Consider the following 25,970-nt stretch of genomic DNA (forward strand, 5'->3'; position numbering starts at 1 on the left):
AGTCAAATTTCTATGAAATGTGCTGCTTGGTATATGCCCCAGAGTCAGAGAACAGGGAATGTCATTGTCTTAGTCCTTACAGATTAGCAGGGCAGTAGTTGAAATGAGCTTGTGTGAAGTGTGAACCCAGACTCCACCCATCAGACAGAGAACTCAACTCTTGTTTCGTCATAATAGGACAAGAAGCATGTGAAGAAATCTAGGTAAAAACTTACTTTACTATCAAAGTTAACACAACATGATAACACAGCAAATTCTTAGGACATGCACATTGCAAGTCAATGTGCATTTTGATAAGGTTAACTTTACCATATCAATAGCATGCAATATCATAGAGGACACTTAGTAAGTAGAAAGTTTAGAGTATTTTGTTTTACAGTTTTTTTGGCTTTGGAAAAAACAGCACGTTAACCAACAGCACTTCATATCTTGTATTTTAAAATATAGAGCACACCACCTGAAAAGATTAAAATAATCACAGCAGAGCTCTGCATCACCACAGTAACTTACTGGATGACAAAAATCTCCTTTCGTCTAAAGAAAAATGAAGAGTATCTGGAAGTAAAGATTCATTATTTATTTAGTATAAAAACACACTGCAGTGTTTTTGATTTGCTGCTGTAAGAGCATGAGCAGTAAATATCTTAAATTTCATTCTACCGTAGGACATTTCTTGTCCCAAATTCACATTTTGTCCAGACATTTCTTATTTGGATTCACATATTTTTGCCATTGCTTGCAAAATAGGTAAGACAGAAGTAAAATTAATGACCAGAATCTGTCAAAGAACTGATGGCAATTAACATGCTAACAATTTTACAAAGAATTTCATATATCAGTCAAATTTTATGTATTCTTACTGAAGTCACAAGAATTGTACTACTATTTTCCAGTTTCTGCAAGATTGAACCTACACTAAAATGCCATCATTCCTTTGCCCCATATCACTAGAGAATAAGTAATTCAAAAGAAGCAGTTCTTCCCTTAGAATCATTCTCTGTATAGAAAATGCTACTTGAAGAAGGATGTCATGGGCCCTTGTCTTTTTAAGTGGGTTTATATTGATTTAATCTAGTATGCTTCAGAGTTAAATACACACACACACACACACACACACACACACACAATTATAGGTGTATGTTGATACTTCAGAATCAAACTGACCTGGGATCATCTTGGCTGTCCTATTTACTAGGTGCATGACCTTGGACAGTTACCTAAATTCTCTAGGCATCTTTTATTTTTCATCTGTAAAGTGGGGATAAGAGTACCTACCACAAATGATTGAACGAGCTGGGTGAGATCATTACATACAAAATTTAACAAATAGTAATTGCTCATAAACAGTAGCAATTACTATGTTAGCAAACCCTGTATGTGAAAGTAGATTGGGGTCATTCTTAATTTTACAGATATTATAAATAACAATAATAATACCAAATGTATTCTGATTTACAGTTTACAAACACATTCATAGGATTCTTTCGAATGGTAAGCTTCCTGGAGGCATATATATTTAATAAAAATTTGACATGCAAACTTCTAAAGTTATTGAAGAAAGAAAGATACTCTTAAAATAGCCATTCAATTGTTTGCTTCATTTTGTTGAGAATTTTAATTCCATTCATGATTACTGGATTGGGCCTTGAGTCTTAACATAATGCACCATTACATTCACTCAACTAAAATAGGCAAGATAACTAGTATGGAATGATGCCCAAAATTTGGGGGAAAAAATTGAGGACTGGAAGAAAAGGAGTATCTGTCAAGTAAGAATATTAGTGACATTGATCAATATTATTCTATTTTTTTTCTGATTTAGTCACTGAAAGAAACAAAACTTCTAACTTAATTAAGTGTAGAAAGGAGACAGTGAAAAATAAAAAATTTTTAGCCAGTAGTATCTTTATCTTCTGAAAATATTGTTGGGTTATTTAATTTTAAGTGTTATAACTCTCTTGGGAAGGCAATCTGTGTTACAGTTAAATTAGTTAAAAGCAAACCACAGGGCCGGTTAGGCTCAGCAATGTTTTTGCCTTATAAATTATATCTTTATTCTTTTAAACTTTCCCAAGAGTTTAATCCTAGATTTAATATAGGATTTATTTTGTAGAAGTATACATAATCTATACAATTAAAATACTGGATTTTTTCAACTTCATTGGATCTTTTTTAATTGAAGTATGGTTGAATTACAATGTTGTGTTAGTTTCAGGTGTACAGCACAGTGATTCCATTTTATATGTGTGTATATGTATATATATTTTTTCAGATTCCTTTCCCTTAGAGATTATTATAAAATATTGAGTATATTTCCCTGTGCTATACTGTAGGTCCTTGTTGGTTATCTATTTTATATATAGTAGTGTGTATATGTTAATCCCAAACTCCTCATTTATCCCTCGCCCCTTCCTTTCCCCTTTGGTAACCCTAAGTTTGGTTCTATGTCTGTGAGTCTATTTCTGTTTTGTAAATAAGTTCATTTGAATCTTTTTTTTCAGATTCCACATGTAAGCAATATCATATGATATTTGTCTTTGACTTACTTCACTTAGTGTGAAAATCTCTAGCTCCAGCCATGTTGCTGCAGATGGCATTATGTGGTTCTTTTTTTATGGCTGAGTAATATTCCATTGTGTATATATGTGTGTGTGTGTATATATATATATACCACATCTTCTTTATCCATTCATCTATTGATGGAAATTTAGGTTGTTTCCATGTCTCAACTATTGTAAATAGTGCTGCTATGAACACTGGGGTGCATTTTATCTTTTCAAATTAGAGTTTTCTCTGGATATATGCCCAGGAGTGGGATTGCTGGACCATATGGTTACTCTAGCTTTAGTTTTTTTAAGGAACCTCCATACTGTTCTCCATAGTGGCTGCACCAATTTACATTCCCACCAACAGTGTAGGAGGGTTCCCTTTTCTCCACACCCTCTCCAGCATTTATTGCTTGTAGATTTTTTGATGATGGCCATTCTGACCAGTGTGAGGTGATACCTCATTGCAGTTTTGATTTGCATTTCTCTAATAATTAGTGATGCTGAGCATCTTTTCATGTGCCTCTTGGCCATCTGTATGTCTTCTTTGGAGAAATGTCTATTTAGACCGTCCGCCCATTTTTTGATTGTTTGGTTTTTTGATATTGAGCTGCATGAGCTGTTTGTATATTTTGGAGATTAATCCCTTGTGGGTCACTTTGTTTGCAAATATTTTCTCCCATTCTGTGGGTTGTCTTTTTGTTTTGTTTATGGTTTCCTTTGCTGTGCAAAAGCTTTTAAGTTTAATTAGGTCCCATTTGTTTATTTTTGTTTCTATTTTCATTACTCTAGAAGGTGGATCAAAAGAGATATTGCTGTGATTTATGTCAGAGAGTGTTCTGCCTATGTTTTGCAACTCTGCTCTAAGAGTTTTATAGTATCCGGCCTTACATTTAGGTTTTCAGTCCATTTTGAGGTTTTTGTGTGTGTGTGTGTGTGTGTGTGTGTGTGTATGCTGTTAGAGAGTGTTCTAATTTCATTCTGTTACATGTAGCTGTCCAGTTTTCCTGGCACCACTTATTGAAGAGACTCTCTTTTCTTCACTGTATATTCTTGCCTCCTTTGTCATAGATTAGTTGACCATAGGTGAGTGGGCTTATCTTTGGACTTTCTATCCTGTTCCACTGATCTATATTTCTGGTTTTGTGCCAGTACCATACTGTTTTGATGACTGTACCTTTGTAGTGTAGTATGAAGTCAGGGAGTCTGATTCCTCCAGCTCCATTTTTCTTTCTCAAGATTGCTTTGGCTATTTGGGGCCTTTTGTGTTTCCATACAAATTGTAAATTTGTTTGCTCTAGTTTGTGAAAAATGCCATTCATGATTTGATAGGGATTGCACTGAATCTGTAGATTGCCTTGGGTAGTATACTCATTTTGACAATATTGATTCTTCCAATCCAAGAATATGGTATATCTTTCCATCTGTTTGTGCAATCTTCAGTTTCTTTCATCAGTGTCTTATAGTTTTCGGAGTACAGGTCTTTTGTCTCCTTAGGTAGGTTTATTCCTAGGTATTTTATTCTTTTTGATGCAATGGTAAATGGGATTGTTTCCTTAATTTCTATTTCTGATCTTCCATTGTTAGTGTATAGAAATGCAACAGATTTCTGTGTATTAATTTTGTATCCTGCAACCTTGCTGAATTCATTGATGATCTCTAGTAGTTTTCTGGTAGTATCTTTAGGATTTTCTATGTATAGTATCATGTCATCTGCAAACAGTGACAGTTTCACTTCTTCTTTTTCAATTTGGATTCCATTTATGTCTTTTTCTTCTCTGATTGCTGTGGCTAGGACTTCCAAAACTATGTTGAATAATAGTGGTGAGAGTGGGCATCCTTGTCTTCTTCCTGATCTCAGAGGAAATGCTCTCAGCTTTTCACTGTTGAGTATGATGTTAGCTGTGGGTTTGCCATATATGGCCTTTATTATGTTGAGGTATGTTCCCGCTATGCCCACTTTCTGGAGAGTTTTTATCATAAATGGGTGTTGAATTTTGTCAAAATCTTTTTCTGCGTCTATTGAGATGGTCATATCATTTTTATTCTTCAGTTTCTTAACGTGTATCACACTGATAAGCAGATATTGAAAAATCCTTGCATCCCTGGGATAGATCCCACTTGATCATGGTATATGATCCTTCTAATGTATTGTTGGATTCAGTTTGCTAGTATTTTGTTGAGGATTTTTGCATCTATGTTTGTCAGTGATATTGGTCTATAATTTTTTTGTGTGGTATCTTTGTCTGGTTTTGGCATCAGGGTGATGGTAGTCTCATAGAATGAGTTCAAAAGTATTCCTTCCTCTGCAATTTTTGGAAGAGTTTCAGAAGGATAGGTGTTAATGCTTCTCTAAGTGTGTTGTAGAATTTGTCTGTGAAGCCATCTGATCCTGGACTTTTGTTTGTTGGGAGTTTTTAAATCACAGATTCAATTTCAGTTCTTGTAATTGGTCTGTTTTTATTTTCTATTTCTTCCTGGTTCAGTCTTGAAAGGTTATACCTTTCTAAGAGTTTGTCCATTTCTTCTAGGTTGTCCATTTTATTGGCATATAGTTGCTTGTAGTAGTTTCCTGTGGTCCTTCATATTTTTGTGGTGTCTGTTGTAACTTTTCCTTTTTCGTTTCTAATTTTATTAATTTGGGCCCTCTTCCTTTTTTTCCTGATGAGTCTGGTGAAAATTTAATCAATTTTGTTTATCTTTTCAAAGAACCAGCTTTTAGTTTCATTGATCTTTTCTGTTGTTTCCTTTGTCTCTATTTCTGCTCTGATCTTTATGATTTCTTTCCTTCTACTAATTTTGGGTTTTGTTTGTTCTTCTTTCCTCTATTTGCTTTAGGTATAAGGCTAGGTGGTTTATTTGAGATTTTTCTTGTTTTGTAAGGTAAGCTTGTATTGCTATAAACTTCCTGCTTAGAACCGCTTTTGTTGCGTCCCATAGGTTTTGGATCGTCGTGTTTTTGTTTTCATTTGTCTCTAGGTATTTTCTGATTTCCTCCTTATTTCTTCAGTGATCCAGGCTCAGCAGTTTTAAAGAGATAGGCCTGCATTACCAGTGTGTGTATGCTCATCTTGCTAATATTTCCTCCTAGAAGTGTTTCTCACTTCATTGTGTTAATGGCTGTATTTTGAAGGAGCCATCACAAAACGTTGTTTTGTTCATTTGTTTATCAAATAGCAAAACCCAAGGGTTATTTTCTAATCTGGTAAATGCGGAATAGATGAGCACAAATATCAAGAATTCTTCCCAAGAAATACAGCTTGCGTTCACTAAACTTATATAGAAAATGTGCATAATGAAATGATGTCATTATCATTCCAAATAAGAACTTAAAACATTTTCTTGGCATATCCCTGAATGTTCTCATAGATTTATAGAGTATTAAATCTTTGAATTTTGTTCTCTTTCAAGAAGAAAAAGAATGAGAGAATTCTTCTTCAGGTCCTTTGTGAAATAAGGTATAATATAATCAAATGATGAGAGTTTATACATATAAAAATTATAGGAAGACTCTTAAAATGTATATAAATATATAGGCAGATATAAAATAAATAATTTCTTAACCACAAAACCCTAAATCCTGAAGAGGATTTAGTACCAAGTATTGTAATAACCATTTTTGGTCAACTAGGTAACTCCCTAAAGTTAATATTTTAACTACTAATTAGATATTTTATCATTTCTGTTATGGACATGTGAAGACCTATAACACTGAGGAAAACTGCAAGTCCAATTAGCATGAAGAAAGTAGGCAGGTTGGAAGGAAAAGAATATGCCTGTGCCTCAAGTACAAAGAGCATATGTTAATTGGGTAGATTTAAAGGAAATTATCTAAGTTCCTTCTTGTAAATAACAAAGACATATGGCATAAGTTACTCAACAATTTGGAAGCTAACTCCAGCTCTTTGGTTCTTCTGTCTCAGAATCTACCATTAGTCTCTGTGGCTCTACCCTCATCAGACATGTATGGCTTTGAATAGATTTAGATTTTCCAGCACCTGAAATACAGGTGAAGAGCTTTAGAGCTTCAGTGAAGAATGACCACGTGCATATGTGCGCATGGCTAATTATGAATCTGTTAGTTACTGTTCTTTCTAGTCTTACTGTCTAATGTATTAGTGACTTTATTAACATGAAAAACCTTCAGTAAATAATAAAGCTGGAGATCTCTATAATGAAAAGAATTAATACCAAACCACTTGATAGTTATTTTAATAAATTTCTGTAATAAATCAAGCAAAGCACATTAGTATGTGCCATTGGAATTACCAGTGAGAAAGTTTTTACAGTCATGATTACTAGAATCATAACAAGTAAATGAGAAAGCAAAAAGCATGAAAACTAAAATTTCTAAGTGTGCTATGACTAGTGGTAATACATACCAGTTTTCTATGTGCAAAAACAGATAAAAATTGTTTGAAATATGCTTTAAAGGCAATTGTACATCCATGTACAAATAAAGTGACATATATATAAATAATCATGGAACAGGAAAATAAATGAGTCAAGGTTAAATAAGGCTGTCCCTGAATTATAAGTACCCGACAATAAACAATCTATACAGTCTTTGCCCACCTTTCCCATTAGCTGTCATGACAGTCATTGTTTAAAAAAGATAAATCTTACCGCTTTTTGATAATGGCTGTGTTCAGCAGTGGAGTAGGGGGCAAGCTGTGAAAACACATAGAGCTTAGGGGATCTGACCTCACATAGCCACTATAGAATGGTAACCTCCTCGAAAAAGAATACTTTCTCCAATACTGACTGGCTTTTTTTCACTGTATTATAACTCCTAAAGATCTACTTACTAGAGACTTTTGGGGGATTAATAAAGAAAGAATCTTTTAAAAAATGCTGTAAAATTGTTTGGGCACTTAGAAATTCACGTTTTAGTATGAACAGATTAAACTAAATTGTTCAAAAAACTAAAATTAATTGCACTCAAAGATTTGAAGTTCTGTCCCTTGTATACTTTCACGTGTAGAAGAAAGAGATGGAGAGCCCAGGCCTGAACTCAGAAAGGAGTGTGGAAAGGGAGTTGGGCCCACAGGGGTAAAGGAGAAGAAACTTCCTTTTACTATGCAGTATGACCCTTATAGAACTGAGACACAGAGCCTAATACTAGTAATGCTCTATTGTTGCTATGATATGATTTAACTTTGACAGGTTACCCTGAAAATCGGTTGATCTTTCATATGGAAAACTATGTCCTGGTTAATATATAACCATCTTACACATAGCCTTTGGAGCACTATCCATTTTAGATAGGAACAACCTGTATTGGAACATAAACAAACAAATGTAGATAAATATAAAGAAGTTTTCATATCCAACAAACCAAATTTCTTTGTAATTTACTGATAACACTGAATAACTTTCATTTTGTCGCATTTGGAAGGACCCTGCTTATCAGATGACACTTCCCTCTATAGCAGATATATATACGTATATGTATATGTACGTATAGCACGTAGATATTTTTAGACATACTGGAAATATTTTTGCAAAGTCAATCTATTAGGTAAAGACCAACTTTGGTAAATGACAACTATAAATGATTAATTCCTTTTTAAGTTTAAGACCTTTGATGCCATATTTTCAGAGTTGGTAACAATTTCTAAGAGTTCAACACAGCTGTGCAGGTTCTTTGTAACAATTGTCATGTGCTTGTAAGCATCACAAAATATTGGATCTCGTAAGAATTGAAACTTGTTAAGACCATCTGATGATAGTTTTTATTAAGAATTTGGAAAAAGAAAAAAAAACAAACTATCGATCACTGAACAAGCAAAAAAATAAAAAATATAAAAGAATTTGGTGAATTATCTTAATAGAAGTTTTTCAAATGTGCGAACATTTTGAATAATTTATCTTTACAATTAAGCATTCTACTATTTCCAATACATATTGATGACATATTTAGTATACATGTTTTTCCTTTTCCTTTCAAAGGTAATTTTAACTTTGTATTTAATTCTTAAATACTAAGCAATTTAAAAAATGAAGTGTTAATACACAATTTAGACTTCTAATGTCATTTTATACTAAAATAAGGAGGCATAAGACAGGCTTTTATAAAAATGATATAAACAATATCAAGTAGTTACAAATTTAATTTAAATTTGTGATAAAAAATGTGGACACCTCCAGGAAATCCAATGTAAAAAAAAAAAACCTGTCATCTGAAGTGAATTATTAAATATAATTTTAAAGATTTAATGTATACAAATATTTGTCTCAGGAAAAAAAAGCTTGGTTGAACATTATAGTCCAAGGTTCCTATTGAACTCGAAAGTATTAGGAAGATTGATTCTCTGAACACCAGTGAGAAGTGTGTAGAAGATGGAGGTCACCCTTTGAAAGAAGATCTCTGCGACCTGTGTAAATAGGAGCCCCACAAACACTTCCAACAAGCACAGGTCAGAATAGGGTCATGGCTCCGGGCCCTCTGGACCACTGTTCGCCCAGAGGAGTGCTCACCGCGTTAATCTCTCGTCCTTCAGTTCCAGGTCTGCCACTGTGATCAGCTGATCTAGGTTGAATTTAGTGTCAATAATTTCTGCATCCCGAGGAGAATATGTCCCACCTTCTTTCTGCTTCTGTCGAATTCTAATAAAGTCCAAGAAGGGAATATCATAGAAAGCATATGAAATTATATTTAGTTTTCTTAAGACATTAGTCAATTTCTTTGTTGGGATCACTTCCCTGAGTATGTTGCAAATTTGCAGCTACTCAACTCTTTTTCCTGTTTTAATTCCACAGAATGTATTCTACTATAATTTTTTAACATGCTGCTTTTAATGAGAATTAGTTCATCAAGGCCCGAGCCATTGGCACATTTAAAATACAGAGCAAACGAGACTGAGGCTGTGAGCTTGTTTCTTCTCCCTCAAGCTGTCTCATATATTTGTCATAAAAAGGAAATATGCCAATGTGGACATAGCTCACTGCTGTCAGCACCAGTGCTAAAAGACAATGCTCCATTGCTTTTACATAACGTGAAAATACATAAAAATGTGTTTTGAATTGTCTCATTGGCTTTTATAAAAATATTGTCAAATATGTAATATCTAAGTATAATATAACTATACAGATTATGTAATCTAAGAATATAATATATAACCAGAAAACTCAGGTTCAAAAATAAAAGTCACATGCATCTGTGAATCAAATCAAAGTCTCTTCATTTTGAGCCCTTTACATGTTTATTTTTATATGACATAGTACGGTATATTATAAAGTAATATTTAGCTATTCTATGTATCTTTTGCACTTCAAACATTTAATATTTATTATGATTTATGTGTTGAGAATGATATAGGAAGTATAAAATATGGTCCTTATCCTCAAGGACATAATTTAGTTGAGAAATAGGATCTAAATGTAGAAAAAGCATAAAAAAGAAAAAAAGTCAAATTACAACTCCTAAAACAGTAATTGATTAGTTATAAAATGTTATGTAAGTGATTACAACTATTAGTATTTAGAGGAAATAAAAAGTAGGATTTGACTTGAGTGTTCCAGAATGAGAAGGAGGAGGAAGCACGTTTCCAGCTGACTGAACAAAAGCAGAGTTGTATGAAAACTGACGGAACGTTCAGGTGAGAACAGACTCTGTTGGCTGAAGAGCCGTATGTAGGAAAGTTGTAGGGAATAAGAGGGGCCCATTTCCTGCCCACAAAAGGAGTTCATCCTGTAAAGAAATGATTTTAGAGCAGGAAAACAATAGCAATATGGTGGATGCACATCCCTCAGGGACAAGGACCATATATTACACAACATAACTTTAAAAGTGCCTAAAATAACGACCTTCTCTCACCATCTTCTGGCTGAATCTGAGAACACTATCTATCTGATACAAGAAAAATATCTTTCAAGAGCCCTTCAAATTATCCATCAAAACGATAATTTAAAAGATTCAAGATGAAACAGAGGATGCTTGGCAAACGGAATACAGGACACCATTCTTCGGATAAAATAGAGCCTATTGAGCTACTTAGGAAATTAGTATATAATGATTATTTTTACAAATGTAAGGTCCGTTTAACTTGGCAATCTACCTTATGAAACTATATTTTAGGATCACAACTAAGATTTCCCCTGAGGTCCTGTAAACAACGGGAATTAAGAGACTGATACTGAGAATTTGAAAGGACACTTGGAAAACACAGTACAGACATTTTGATAAAGTAAACGTGAGAAAGGGGCCCATCGTATAAAGAAGTTGGACATTTTTAAAGTGTCCTTACTGGAAAAGTGATCTCTTCTGTATAAAATCTGAAATTTAGACCTGATTAAAATATTTTCAATTAAACCTATCAGAGTTATAAAATATTCAAAAAGATGTAGAAAGCCTGGCAGCTTCTGCTTTTGTGTTACCACTTTATTGTCTCTCAGCTCTACATCCACACTTCTTTGCCCTGCTTTGTGATACTGAAGTTAGACTCTGTAACATTTCTCCTTTGCCAGCTGGCTGGACGTTAAGCTTTGTCAATAGAGGACACTGCAGTCATCCTGCAAGGCAATAGGGACAGGGAGACACTTCCCTTGAGTGTTCTAATGCTGCATTCTTATTCATTGTGGAAGCCCAGCAGCCCACCTGGATGAGCACTAGCTGCCTCTTAAGTTCATGCTCTCTCCATCAGTGAATGATTCCAGGTAGCTCCAGCCCACCCACACAATCAGGCAAGAGTGGGCTGCTTCCACTGTCCGATTCCAGCCTGCCAACTCTCCAATAACGATGGGTAGCTTCTACAGATCAGCTCCAGCCCTTCCTTTGTCATATTTCTTTGCACAAAGATAGGTGATAGGGCTGCGTGTGCCTGTGGTAGCCATTCCATGTCAAACTTGGGAGTGAGATTTCTTCTAGTTCTTTGTTCCTTTATTGTCCACTCTTCCTTAGCCTAGAGAGAGTAGCTTTGTTGCACTTGCTAGTTCTGGATCCCTTAGTGTTTTCTCTTACCCCCTTTAGCTGTTAACTATTTTTACTAGTTAACATATTATTAAATGTTTCCCATTAAAGTAACCATTGTGGCTTCTGTCTCCTGATTGGGCCATGACTGAATGATGTCCATAAAGCATCTTAGGAATAAGTACAAATAAGTCTTACCTTGCAAATGCAAAAATAGCTGTTCCAAGAAGAATGATTGAAAGGATACACAAAGTGACTGAAAGTATAATCTCTACAGATCTTTCTGAAAGCCCTTCACCTGAAGAGGAAGACGTATAAAATCATTAATTATATGTAATACTACATTGGGTCTCAAAATACAGAAAAAAATTTTTTGGCATATTTCTGCATAATGCTAATGAAATGTACAAATGTGTTTCTCTTCTTCTCCTAGATCTTCTAACTTTGGAGCTCAATCCTTGGTGCTCTTCTTTTTTTCTATCTAAACTCACACCTTTGGTGAACCTGTGCAGCCTCATGGTTTTAATTTTCATCTATATGATGATGACTACTTAACTGTAATCTAAGGAACTCCCGACTTGTATATACAATTGCCTACTATATATCTTTATTTAGAAGTGTAATTAAATTTTAAAAATCAAAATTTCCAAAGCTGAACTCCTATTCTTCCCTCCTTTCAACTGCATCTTTCTACATCTTAGTTGATGGCAACTTCATTGTTCTAGTTGCTCAAGCCAAAAATCTTGGACTCATACTTGACTTTCTCTTTCATAGAACTCATCCAAAATCTCTGAGGAAATCCTGTTGGATCTATCTTTTTCACTAAAAGAAACTAGGGAAACTTGGAGAGATAGTAATTCCAAAGTGTGATTAGGGAACAAAAGGAATTGGGGATATCTAATGGGGCAAGAAAGCTAAGAAATGATCAAAGGCTAATGGTATGGAAAGAACAAAAGATCTTGAAGAGATGGCCAAAGATGGAACAATTTAAACTTTATAATGAACAAAAACTGAAATTGATTGAAATAGATTCAATATAAAAATCCATGAGTTCTAATATTATTCAATGAAAGAGAAATGAAAATTAAAACCAAAAATGTACTAATTTGTAACCTCTGGTTTTAGCTAAACAACTTTTTTTTTCACTCTAAAAATCTGTAATTAAAGAGAGAAAATTAAGCATTTTTTTCCTGTGGCTCTCTCATATGAACTGTTTTTTATGAATTAAAAAATAGCCCTAGTTAAGGAGATAAAGCTCCTTATTAGAGGAGAATTCTGTTTAATAAATGTGGAAGAAATAATAAAATTAGAAATTAATTTTGCATTCCTAATGAAATAATTGACTCAGGTAACAATCATAAGTATATCTTTAAATGACTAGGAGAAAGGTTGAAAGGCATTTGGATATTTAGGGAATGTCAAACTATCATCTCACAGATTATTTGCTGGTTATAACAAGGGAAAAAACAACTTTCCAGTGAAAGGTCCTGCTGTCATTACCACTAAACTTACTGATCAATTTTAACATCACTGAAAATGTGACAACCAGATATTATACACCTCCTGATGTGAGGTATTTTGATCTACGCAGCAACACCTGTAAAGTAGCCCTGCCAAAAATGTTCATTGTGAATATTCAAACCTTTAGATCTTATCTCTAATTTATAAGAAAGTAGGAAAAGGAGTCAATGACACCAATAAAAAGCAATCAGACAAATTCAAAATATGGAACCTCTTGCAGGACAACTCATCTGGTTGCCTAAATGAGTCCATGGTATAGGGGGGGAAAGAAGTCTCTTCTAGATTAAAATAGATTAAGAGACAGAATCATCAAAAATAATGTGTGAACCTCTTATTTGATCCTGTTTTAAACAAACTATAAAGAAAAAAATCAGGATGATTTGAAACTATATATATATATAGTTTTATATAATATCAAGGATTTATCATTAATTTTGTTGAACTGCAACAATATAACAAAAACATACTTATTAGAGAAATATGCTAAACTATTTTGGAATGGAATATATAATGCTTTCTGTGATTTACTTTAAAATACTTCAGAAACAAAATGAAAAATGTGTAATTAAAACAGATGTGGCAAACCATTAAAAATTATTAAATTTAATTAATAGGTATTTGGGGGTTCATTATACTATTCAAAACTTTTGTGTACGCTCTATTCACTTCTCACTACCTCGGCTGCAAGCATCCTGATCAAGGCCACCGTCCTGTTTTGCATGAATTGTTGTCTGGACACATAACAAGTCTTCCTGTATCCACCCTGTCCTCTTTCCATCTATTCTCAACATAGTAGCAAGAGTAATGATTTTAAAACATTACCTGTCTAATTTCTCCAAAGAAGATATACAGATTGCCAACAAACACATGAAAGAATGCTCAACATCATTAATCACTAGAGAAATACAAATCAAAACTACAATGAGATCTCATCTCACACTGGTCAGAATGTCCATCATCAAAAAACCTACAAACAATAAGTGCTGGAGAGGGTGTGGAGAAAAGGGAACCCTCTTGCACTGTTGGTGGGAATGTAAATTGATACAGCCACTATGGAGAACAGTATGGAGGTTCCTTAACAAACTAAAAGTAGAACTACCATATGACCCAGCAATCCCACTACTGGGCATATACCCTGAGAAAACCATAATTCAAAAAGAGTCACGTACCAAAATGTTCATTGCAGCTCTATTTACAATAGCCAGGACATGGAAGCAACCTAAGTGTCCATCAACAGATGAATGGATAAAGAAGATGTGGCACATATATACAATGGAATATTACTCAGCCATAAAAAGAAACGAAATTGAGTTATTTGTAGTGAGGTGGATGGACCTAGAGTCTGTCATACAGAGTGAAGTAAGTCAGAAAGAGAAAAACAAATACCGTATGCTAACACATATATATGGAATCTAAGGAAAAAAAAAAAAAAAGGTCATGAAGAACCTAGGGGCAAGACGAGAATAAAGACACAGACCTACTAGAGAATGGACTTGAGGATATGGGGAGGGGGAGGGGGAGGGGGAAGGGTAAGCTGGGACAAAGTGAGAGAGTGGCATGGACATATATACACTACCAAACGTAAAATAGATAGCTAATGGGAAGCAGCCGCATAGCACAGGGAGGTCAGCTCAGTGCTTTGTGACCACCTAGAGGGGTGGGATAGGGAGGGTGGGACGGAGGGAGACGCAAGAGGGTGGAGATATGGGAACATAGGTATATGTATAACTGATTCAGTTTGTTATAAAGCAGAAACTAACACCATTGTAAAGCAATTATACTCCAATAAAAATGTTAAAAAAAAAATTACCTGTCTACTTAAAATCCTCCTTATTTCTCACAGACAAAATCCAAAGTCCTTCCAATGGCCTATGGCCATAGGTTAATGGCCTCTGGTTCCCTGTTATCTGTTTGACTTCCCTTCCAACCTCCACCTTGCTTACTACTCTGGAGCCAGACTGGCCTCCCTATTGTTCTTGGGACACACCAGGTCACTCTTGATATAGGGCTTTTGGCCAGCTTCTTCCTGTGCATAGAAAGGTATTTCTCTTATAGATCTGCCTGGGTAGCCATTTCATTACCTTGAGGAATTTGCTCAAATATCACCTAGTCAGTGAAGCCTACACTGACCACCTCTTACGGACTGAATGTATGTGTCCCTCCAAAATTCATATGTTGAAGCCCTAACACAAATACAGTGTGACAGTATTTGAGTAAGGAAGTAATTAATGCTATATGAGGTCACAAGGGTTGGGCCCTAATCTGATAGAATTAGTGTCCTTTTAAGAAGAGACACCAGAAAGCTAGTTCTTTCCCTCCGTGTGCACATGCTGAGGAAAGGCTATATGAGGACATAGCGAGAAGGAGGCGTTCTGCAAGCCAGGAAGAAAGCCCTTACCACATACTGAAGTGGCTGGAACCTTATCTTGGATTTCGTGCCTCCAGAACTGCGAGAAAATAAACTTCTGTTGTTTAAGCCACTCAGTCTATAGTATTTGTTATGGCAGCCCAAGCAGACTAAGACATTACGGTATTTAAGATTGAAAGCTGCAACTCCTTCACTTCCTGCCTTCCCTCTTCTACCTCCTCTACACTGTTCTACTTTTTCTTTTCTCCATAGCCCTTTGTAACATATCTTATAATTCATTTATTATCTTATTGTTTATTACCTGTCCAGAATGTAAGATCCCTGAGGACAGGAGTCTTTGTTTTATTCAAAACTGTATTCCAAGTCCTGAGAACAGTATCAGGCACATAGCAAATGCTCAATAAATATTTTCTAAATTTACTGATATATAAAAATATCGATTTTGAAGTATAATAGAAATTAAAATTTTTCAGGTTGAAGATTAGGCATTAAACCAAATAAGAATATATAAGTTATTAATTATTTTGATACAACTAGTAATTATAATTATAACCAATTTTAAGTTATATAATATATAATTTTACTGTAAAAAGTATTAAAGTCAAGTGACAAAATAGGTTAACTATCTGTAGAACACGCAGGGGTTAATGTTTCATCTTTTCTTCCCTGGATTGGTGCTTATGAAATGTTAACAATATGAAAGAGTTTCTGTGGCTCTTCTGCATGGTGGATTTGAATGAATACTGAATCTTAAACAGTTATCAGAGTTTCATGGTCATCTAGAATCTCCAGCTAAATTTAGAAGACTCTAAAGGAGCATGTAGCTCATAAAGTATTTTATATACACCTTTTTCATACATTAAAATATAAATGGTTTGTTTTATGAATTTTCACATGCTGACTGCTAACTGGATATGCTTGGGAAAGGAAACATGAAGATGAATAGAATCATCTTTATCAGGTAGTATTGAGTCACTGGACCTTGGAACCTAGTGGGGAAAAAATGATTTCATAGACCACAAAAAATTTTCAGATTAGATTACCATTTCAAAGCACTAGCCAAGTGAAGTGAGGAAATGACATATGATGTATTAATAAACAATAGGTAATCCTTTGGGCACATGTATTACAAATGTACTACTAGGAAAGGACAAAATGTACTATGACTGTCCAGTACAAATTTTGATTCACTGCTATACATGTACCCACAGAGCATTACCAGTACAGAATGAAGTCATTTCTCTAAATCCTTTCACAGAAAACAAAACTTTCACTTGAAAATATAAACATGATTCTTTTTGTAACGTGTACAAGTCATTTCCTGATTAGACTTAAAATCCATTGAAAGGTCAAATTAAATTGTTTTATTTGCATAACAGAATGTACTACTGTAATTAAGCAAATCATAATTATAAAGCACTACCTAATTTTTCATAGTATTATCTTTTGATTATCATTATTTAAACTCCTCTATGGATCTGACTTTTTTTTTTTTTTTTTTGGATCTGACTTTTTAATGCAGTTTTATATCTCTAAGAAGAAGCTTGAACTAAATGAGTTATAAAGCTCCTAGGACAATGCCTGGCTCTTGATATAGGTACTTACTACATGAAAGATCGTCTTCTTAATATTATTATTAATCTGAAAAGAAAACAACTTCTTATAACAGAACTTAAGTATAAAAAGTTCTTCTTCTCTTTTAGCCCAGTATTAGCCATCCAGAATATTCAAATACTGCACAAAGAACTTACTAAAGGTCTTTCAATTTCATAATTCAAGAAATATAAATTAAAATATCCTAAATAAATGTTATTTTAATACATCATATTGGCAAAATGTTAGGAGTAGATAATAAACAGTGGCCAGGTTGCAAAGTCATACTTATTCATTGTTAAAACAAACAAAAAGGAAGTATTGCATCTTTATGTGTAAAAACAGTATGCTTATGTATGAATGTTAGCCTCAGAAAGCTAAGATGAGCAGGTGCAAAGAGAACAGCTAGAAATAATTTAAAATGTTGAGAAGAGAAAATGGTGCAGCAAAGATAGGAAGTCTGTGGGAACAGAAAAATCAGAAATAGTAATGAAATCAAAAGCTACTTGGGCACTTAGTGATTTCCAGGCAACGTAGTACAGTGGTTATAAGCACAGCACTGCCTGAAGTCAGGTTGCCTGGGTCTAAAAGCTAGTGCTGCCACTTCCTAGCTCTGTAACCTTGGGCAAGATGCTTAAAGACCCAGCTTCAGATTTCTTACCAGTAAACTGGGGATACCTATAAACAGGAAATCGTGTTAGAGGGTTGTAGTGAAAAATACATGAGGTTATATACAAAAAAACTCATAAAGGGCTTGTCACATAAATAATGTTTCATATCTTTATTAATAACATTTCATAGTCATTAATCTGTCCATTCATCTGATTTAATCTCCCAGTTAGCTTATGAAGTAGGTATTATTATTCTCATTTTGGAAATAAGATTGCAGAAGTTAATTTGTTAAGTAACTAACCCAAGGTCACATAAATTCCGTATATGCCAGAACTGCCTGAAATATGCTTGTCTGACTACAGAGTTTAGGAGGATCACCATCACATTGCCACTGCCTCATTAACATCATAAAACCTTCCCCTGTTCCTCTGGTGTCCTGGGGGCAAGTGATCCTTTTGCTGCAAAAAATATATAGTGACTCCCTATCTCTGTTCCCAAGTGAGCATATTGGAACTTTTCATTGTTAGCACAGTAATTAAATGAGAAGTATTATGACAAAAGAAAACAATCACAGAGCGCCTTTGCCATGAGGTTTAAGGTTTCAAATTGTTCAGCTTTAATGAAGCCCTGTGAGGTGCAGAAAGCAGTGTCTGGTTTTCAAATCACAGGAATCCTCTATAATTAAACCTTGCAATCAAAACATTGCCTGCAAGCAGTTTCCATAAACTGATGTGCCTAAGGAGGATTCTTAAAAAAGAATTTAAGAAGGATTCTTGTGAATTTTCTTAATAAAAATCCTAATGCTCAATCCTGAGTGAAAACAAAATCAAGTAAGTTGTAAGTATTTCTTTAGGATCAAAATTATGGCACATGTCATTTCCCATTATTCCTACAGGCCATAAAGACTTCCCAACGTGCAAACCTCTTCCATGTTATCAATCCGTATTCAGCAAAGCCCTGTCTGGCCCCTTCTCACTTGTACTGCTGTTAGCCTTTTTCCCTAAACTTAAGCCTTTTAGTTCATCAGTGATTCTTTGCCCCTAATTTTAACATCCAAATAATATCTCTGACAGGCACAACCACTATCAAAATGGTCTGTCTTGTAAGTGTATGTCCTATACTAACTTAGAAACACAGCCTTGCAAAGGCACTTAAATCCTGAAGATTGTATTGATAGGCGACTCAACTTGAAGCTCATTGCCTGTGGTGTGCAAAATACCAGTACATCCAGTGGTGGTTTGATGACCTAGATGGGACCTAGACTTCTTTCGCTGAAGTGTGAGATGCACACCTAAGTGTTGGGCAGGCCTGTTAGAAATGCTGGGAGCCACTAGCCTGTTGCAAATGCTATCCTATATCCCAATACATGACATGTTTGAGAGAAAAAAAGGACTCAAACATCCTTTCTACGCTTAGGGTGACACCAGGGATATTATACCAATGCATTTTACTATTTGCTTGCCCCCATTCTCATAGCCGTGAAACCATTCTTGCCATTGACCACTGCCCACTGTAGAAACAGTCAACTTTATTTCCTTTTTGGGTCCTTCTACTATATCCTCCTCGGCAATGTTCTTTTTCCAAAAACTCTATGACTCCATGGCCTTTTATTAATGTCAGTTATAGACCAGCACCTTTTCTGGAGGGTGTTCTTTGGTTCCTGACTCAAGAGTGAATCTGATATACACAGAACCACAATATCCAATAGCCAGGTAAAAAATTAATATGAGGCCAGAAATTGATGGTGTTACATCCATTAACCAGCAAAATGACTGGGCTACTTTGCTGGACATCAAGGAATTCTGTTCCAGTGATACACAACATATTCCAAATCTGAACATTTCATTTCACCACAACTGAGGGTTGCACTCCTTTTAATTTCCTCCACTCCTGCCTGGCACTGTTTTACTAGCTACAAATAACTATCTAGATAGCAGAATTTTATGTGGTCAATCAGAGTAAGCATTAGAGAGCAAACTCCTATTATAAAGCTGCTATCTATCAGAAGAGAGCCCATGGAAGGCCACCCTAAGGAGGAGCCTGAAAGGCTATCCTGGTGTCACTGGTCTCCAAATAGCATATGAACCCTGAAAAATTGATCGTAGATACGTGGGACTCTTCCTTGTCACTACCCCTTACCAACCCAGTGGCATTTCACAGACTGTGCCCAGCCTGTGTTTCCCTCCTATTCTGACCTTGACAGGATCTGGTGCTCTGCCGTTCATTATACATCTTACATCCCCTTATACTCCTGCTTTTACCAGGGCACACAAACATTAGCACCTGGATGACTTGGGTGGTGGTGATGATTCCCAAAGGGGAATCAGAGAACTGATGGTGTATTTCTTCTATCTTCTAGAATTACTTATTGTATTCCACTGCCTTGGCTGAGAGACAAAGGAAGAAAGAGAAGACCGTCGCTGAGGGACATCTTGAGACTACCTGTGGCTAAAGTGATGGATGAGGCCCATCCTTGGCTAAAGGGAAGCCATTTAGCAGAATCTGGGAATCACGTCCCTGTACACCATGGTTCCTGATGCTTGGTTTCCCTCTTCTTTCATTCCTATTAACCTAGATGTCTCAACTTTACCTTTCAGATAATTGGCTGAATATGTTGTCCTCATATCAATAATCTATATAAAACCAGCAAGCTATGAGATGAACAGCACACAGCAAACAACACAGCAAAGTGATCTCTTTTTAGCACCGCACCCTCAAAATGTCATCTCTCTAAGACATATGAGCTAATCCACTTGTACTAAGTTTCTTATCTTCCATCGGTAAATATACGGGGTCACCATTTAGCTGTGATAATACGTAGTTTCTGAATGCTATAACCTAAAGGAAGTTAAGCTGATGCCATCAAAACATTTACTGTGGTGGTGTCAGGGTGTAATAAACTCACCTATCAAATGCAGAAACGCTTGACACAATTTCAAAACCACAAGTCTACTCAACTGATTTAAAAATGATTGATTACGTAAAACTAATCAAACCAGTGATTTTATGGAATTTAAGCAGACAGCACAGCTAACGAAATTTATAGGTTATTCCCCTATAAACATTAATGTAGCAAACCGTGTGCCCCTTCGTTTCTTCAAGATCCAAAGTTTCCTTAACTAAGTGGAGGCTGCAGAAACTGGCTTTTTATACAATTAATGTTCCACAACCAGATGAGACTTTCTAACTGAAAAGGTTGGAACATTTTCTGTCTTCTTCCAGCCATAACTATCACTGAAATCTATTGCATTCATGATATACTGTGGATCAGAACAACATACAAAGTTCCACACTCTCAGAGCCTGATACAGAGGAAATAGAAAGCTGTGATTTACTCAGAGAAGTCCTAGGGAAACAATTTCTCCTAAGGAAATATATTTTTAAAATCTTCCATTATAACTCATCCAAAAAGAAGCTATTGAGCATTGAACACTTTATAAAATATTAATATCTTTACCTATATTATTTTACATAAATCTTTCAAGGCAGATAATAGCACCATTTTCCAAACAAGGAAACTGAGGTTTATAGAAATTAAATTATTTTCTCAAGTGGTAGAGCCAAGATTTGAATCCAGGTCTAAATCCTGCATTTGTATTGTAATGGTTGTAAAATTTGTGCCGGCAGAGCCACGTAATTACTTAATCTGGGCCGTGGTTTCCTCGTCTGTAAAGTGGAACTAACACTGGCACCTAACAGGATTTCTGAACCTCAGCACTATTGACTGTGGGTTAGATAACGCTTTGCTGGAGGGGCTGTCCTATGCACTGTAGGATAGGTAGCAGCATCCCTGGGCTCTCCGCTCGCTAGATGCCACTAGCTCAGCCCGCACAATTGTGACAACCCAACCGAAAATGGCTCCAGACATTGCCTAATGTCGCCTGGAGAGTAAAATCACTGGTTGAGAACCACCGACCTAAATTAAAGGACAGCTGTGAAGAGCCCATCAGTGAATACATACAAAGAGCCTCCGAGTATTTCTGGCCCAGAATATTTAATGTTAGATAGGTTGGTGGTGAAGAAGAAGGAGGAGGGGAGGAGGGGGAAGAGAAGAAGTAGTAGCCGTAGTAGGGAGAGCAGGAGGGGGAGAGGAAGGAGGAGAAAAGGAAGAAGAAGAAATATACTTGCATCTGACTAAATTGTACTGATGTTTTATTCAGGCCTGACTGGGTGGATATAATTGAAAAACTCAGAGTTGATCAGAAAGAAAATAAAATTTAAAAAGACAGGTAAGCTTCTATCTTTTAGGATTATTTCAGGAAAATTTCCATAATCCTTTTTCTTTTTTTATGAAGTAAAAATGTTTTACATATAAGATTACATATTAAACAGCCAAATAAATATTTGCTTAGTGAAATGTTCCTACACATCAGCCTAGACCAAATACCATATTGAAGTCTATGTCCAGATTTGAATAGATGGAACATCCATCACTTAAAAAGAGTATTATAAATACTATTTTTTCCTTAGTCAGGATAATTAACCTTGAAATGATTTTATCCTTGAGAACATTTGTCATGGATTAATATTTACTAATGAATGTTACAGCTGTGATTACATGTTGAGATTATAAATGAAATTAAACTACAAAATATGTCTTACCTAAAGTCTTAACAGGATCAGAGTAATCAGAGTCAGTAAATTGTCCCATGACATTTGTGGCTCTAAATTTAAATCTATGAAATAAAAAACAACAACAATTTACATACCATATGACTTTTTTTTCTATGAATAATTTAACAAATGGCTGTGAAAAAGACATTTTTGTTAAAGAGAAAATTAACTTACAAAGTGTAAACTTGGAAATCAATCACCATCAGGACAAATAAATAATATCTTTACGTGAAATTATCTTGTACATGGACCTCTTGAACTTCATGAGAGAGTGACCAAAAATTTGACCAGGCTTATGAATAGTCAGCAGGTTAATCAAATGAAGTAGATCACCTCCTTCATAGATTTATTTGGATGAAACCACTGAATGCACAAGCACACTTTATAAATATAAAGCATAATAACTGTTATACCTCAGCCACCTTTGAAAATGCCAATAAGCCAGATTTAGAATAGTCAGATAAAACTTATCCTGTTCAAATACAAACAAATGAAGAACAATGCTTCTTAATTCCGAGTGTGCACAGCTGTATTTTCACTTTCTGTGCTTTCATGACATATGAAGTACAAAATGGATGCAGAAGAAAATCAATCTTAAAAAATCACTGGATGATTCTGTCACCAGAGACAACCGAAATTTACCTTATTTTAAAACTATGGGACTTCCCTGGTGGCACAGTGGTTAAGAATCCGCCTGCCAATGTAGGGGACATGGGTTCAAGCCCCAGTCCAGGAAGATCCCACAGGCCTTGGACCAACCAAGCCCGTGCACCACAACTACTGAGCCTGTGCTCTAGAGCCCACGAGCCACAACTACGGAGGCTGCATGCCACAACTACTGAAGTCCGTGCTCCTAGAGTCCATGCTCCACAACAAGAGAAGCATGGTGAGAAGCCCGCGCACCGCAACGAAGAGTAGCCCCTGCTTGCCATAACTAGAGAAAGTCTGCGGGCAGCAACGAAGACCCAACGCAGCCAAAAATAAATAAATTTATTTAAAAAAAGAAATCCATACTCTTTAAAAAAACAAAACTATGAACCTACAAGAATTTTAAAATATAAAACCAATCTACATTAATAAATTGTACTTCATAATTTAATCCCTATTCTTCTCAAATCCTTACGATTTTATGGATTATATGAAATGTTTTGGAAAAAATTATGTAAAATCAACAATTCTTGGATAAATATTAAACTTTGTGGTATATCATTTCTGTAACTGTTATTGTATGATGATTAATTTCAGGCCATAACTTAGTAACCCAAGTAATTGTACTTAATAACAGATAATAGAGCATTCTTTTTTCAAATGCCTAACTTCTCTAACTTTTCTCATGTTAACTTGTCCTAGGATGTTTATGAAGAATTTAACAGTGCTTTAGCAGGCAAAAATGAAACTAGCTGTATTTTTCAAATTTACTAGTAAAAATGATATTTTGACAATTAAATAATTTAAATAATTTAAAAATTATAGTCATGACAAAAATAACAGTCAATTTAGTAGAAGAAAAATAACCAATTTAGCAAAGCATTTAATAAAGCTAAAATATCAGCATTGGTTTTTATATTAGATTATTATAATCTACATAATACCAAATATTAAAGTGAACTGTAAAGATTTCAATTCCTCATTCAGTTGTTTGATAGTATGAAAAGCTGAAAATGATTGCTATGACTGAGGTAAACTGAAGCCATAATTAACTGAAAGACTAGGATCGTGTTTCTAAAAACCTGACATTAGCATGCATGGCAGAGAAGTGAGTGAAAAACACAAAATAGTACACATTAGTCACATTGCCCTTTACAGAAAGAATTAAATTCTACCTGTGTTCTCCAATTTGCACGTTTTTCATATTGCCCTTAGTCACTTAACACATCAAACCATAATTACTTTTAAGCTTGCCTACTTTCCCTACAACTGTGTGTTTACGGGATGTAAGGACAATGCCTTGTTGATCTTTATCATGCATTAGGTCACAATACATTATGGATGCCCAGCACTTACTGGAAGGATGACAGGAGGGGTAGATGGATGATGAAAGTTGTCAGCTAGCTTGCTAACATGATGCATAGTAAGCATAAACTATACTTACAAGTATTGCTTTTTTGGTTTCAGAGGTCCATTGCAGATTTTGTCTTCATTGCCAGGAATCATACATGCATTATCAGCACCTATGATGTAAATTTCTTCATTGCCACTGAACTTTGTCTTTTCCTCTGTACATGGGGGATTAGGAAAGCCTTCATTTGTAAAATATGGCCTTGGTTTATTAAAATATGCATCATACCACTTTGTTACATTTCCATCATGCTGAGCTATTTTCAGAAAAAAGAATAATGATTACAAGTAATATCCAAATGTATTTTCACATTTATAAAGGGTGTTTCTATAATTGCATGAGGAAAATCTGGATGCAACATCTGTCACTCTATGAACCACCAGGGATGATGCAGCTGATCTACTTGGATAATTAGGGAACCCTATCCATTCCCGTCACACGTGAATCCATAGGCATTGTGGAGAATGACTTCTTGGAGAAAAAACATTCCTCAGTCAAGGGTAACTAACTCTCTCTTTCACACCTCCAAAGAAGCTGTCAAGACTCCATCCTGCCAAAATCAAAATCCTACCAGCATATGGAATAAATAAATCACATATTTTAACCATGCCTTTTTAAATTTTGGTAAAATATTTTAGGCATATATTAATGATCAGTAAAATTAACGATAATAAATTAATAATATTGACAATCTATTAAACTCAAGAGATGTGTAATAATCAGGAGTCAACCTTATATTACTAATTTTGAATTGAAATGTCTTTAGCATTCAGCAGTTCACACACTGCAATTTGACAAGATAAGCTGGCATGTGATGATACCTCCTGCTTCTGCTACAAGCACCTGTACATTTTTGATTGGTCCATGGTCATCATTATAGTAACATATTGGCATTCTGATTGTAATTGTTGTTGAAGTCACAAGAAGTTTTCCCGTGGCATCATAAATAGGGGTTGGTTTGGTTTTTGGTCGTGCTGGAGCTATAAACAAAGAAGAAATATCACTACCAATTCATTTTTTGTTTCTGCAGAGAAAATCATTTTGAATTCTCCTTTCATGCAGTAATTTACAGATAAAGTGATGACAAATATAAATAACAAATGAAACATTTTTGTTTGGCTACAGCAGATATTTAGCAATTATTACCTCCTAATGGTATAATTATATATTTGAGACTTGCCTAAGATAATGGGACCCAGGTGTGATTTTCAGACATCTGACTCTTTATATATTAAAGAAATTCAAACTGTATTTATAATTTTCACAAATGCATTAAATCATACTAGTATTTTCATGGTTTTTTTTCCTTTTACTTCCTTTAGCTGGTTTACCAGTTTCTATTCTAGTCATACCAGGAGCCCTGCCCTCTAACCCTGCAGTTATCCATACTAAACATCTGGATGGTATCCTCACATATTTTTCTCTATGTCCACATAATCATATAAAAATACATAAAGTCATACATAATGGATTCTTCTCACTGATATGTTTCAATGGTGCTATATTAAGTATTATAATTACCCCACATATTGTTTTTCTCACTTAAATAAGACTTGTGTAAATCTTTTCAAGTCACCAAGTTCTGGCTAACTCATTCTTCTTAATGACTATGTTGTATATCATGGTGCAACTGCATCATATTTATTCAGTCATTCATCTAGTGATGGGAATTCACTTTTCCTTCAGGTTTTGAACATTTGCTTCACTACTCAGCCTTATACATTTAGCCTTATTTACTGATCCTTT

The 25,970-nt window shown here is 35.0% G+C and overlaps 2 protein-coding genes across 10 annotated transcripts in view; one reads left to right on the top strand and one right to left on the bottom strand.

The window, feature by feature from the left end:
- The window catches only part of LIN7A (lin-7 homolog A, crumbs cell polarity complex component), a 393,426-nt gene extending 373,167 nt beyond the window's left edge, over window positions 1–20,259 (top strand). Inside the window, exon 11 of the transcript XR_009702499.1 lies at window positions 19,911–20,259. The gene's annotated coding sequence lies outside the window, so the exon portion shown is untranslated. The remainder of the gene's footprint in view (window positions 1–19,910) is intronic.
- PTPRQ (protein tyrosine phosphatase receptor type Q) overlaps window positions 1–25,970 on the bottom strand; it is a 258,054-nt gene that overhangs the window by 32,603 nt on the left and 199,481 nt on the right. For 8 of the 9 annotated variants that reach the window (XM_061204869.1, XM_061204865.1, XM_061204874.1 and 5 more), the window contains 5 exons: window positions 25,046–25,204; window positions 24,258–24,480; window positions 22,154–22,227; window positions 11,656–11,755; window positions 9,027–9,155 (listed from right to left, as the gene is read on the bottom strand). In XM_061204869.1, the coding sequence (XP_061060852.1) occupies window positions 9,027–9,155; window positions 11,656–11,755; window positions 22,154–22,227; window positions 24,258–24,480; window positions 25,046–25,204 (685 nt within the window). The remainder of the gene's footprint in view (window positions 1–9,026; window positions 9,156–11,655; window positions 11,756–22,153; window positions 22,228–24,257; window positions 24,481–25,045; window positions 25,205–25,970) is intronic. The other variant, XM_061204868.1, reaches the window with a different exon arrangement.

This window comes from Eubalaena glacialis, chromosome 11 (genome assembly GCF_028564815.1).
Source record: "Eubalaena glacialis isolate mEubGla1 chromosome 11, mEubGla1.1.hap2.+ XY, whole genome shotgun sequence".
NCBI classification, from domain to species: Eukaryota; Metazoa; Chordata; class Mammalia; order Artiodactyla; family Balaenidae; genus Eubalaena; species Eubalaena glacialis.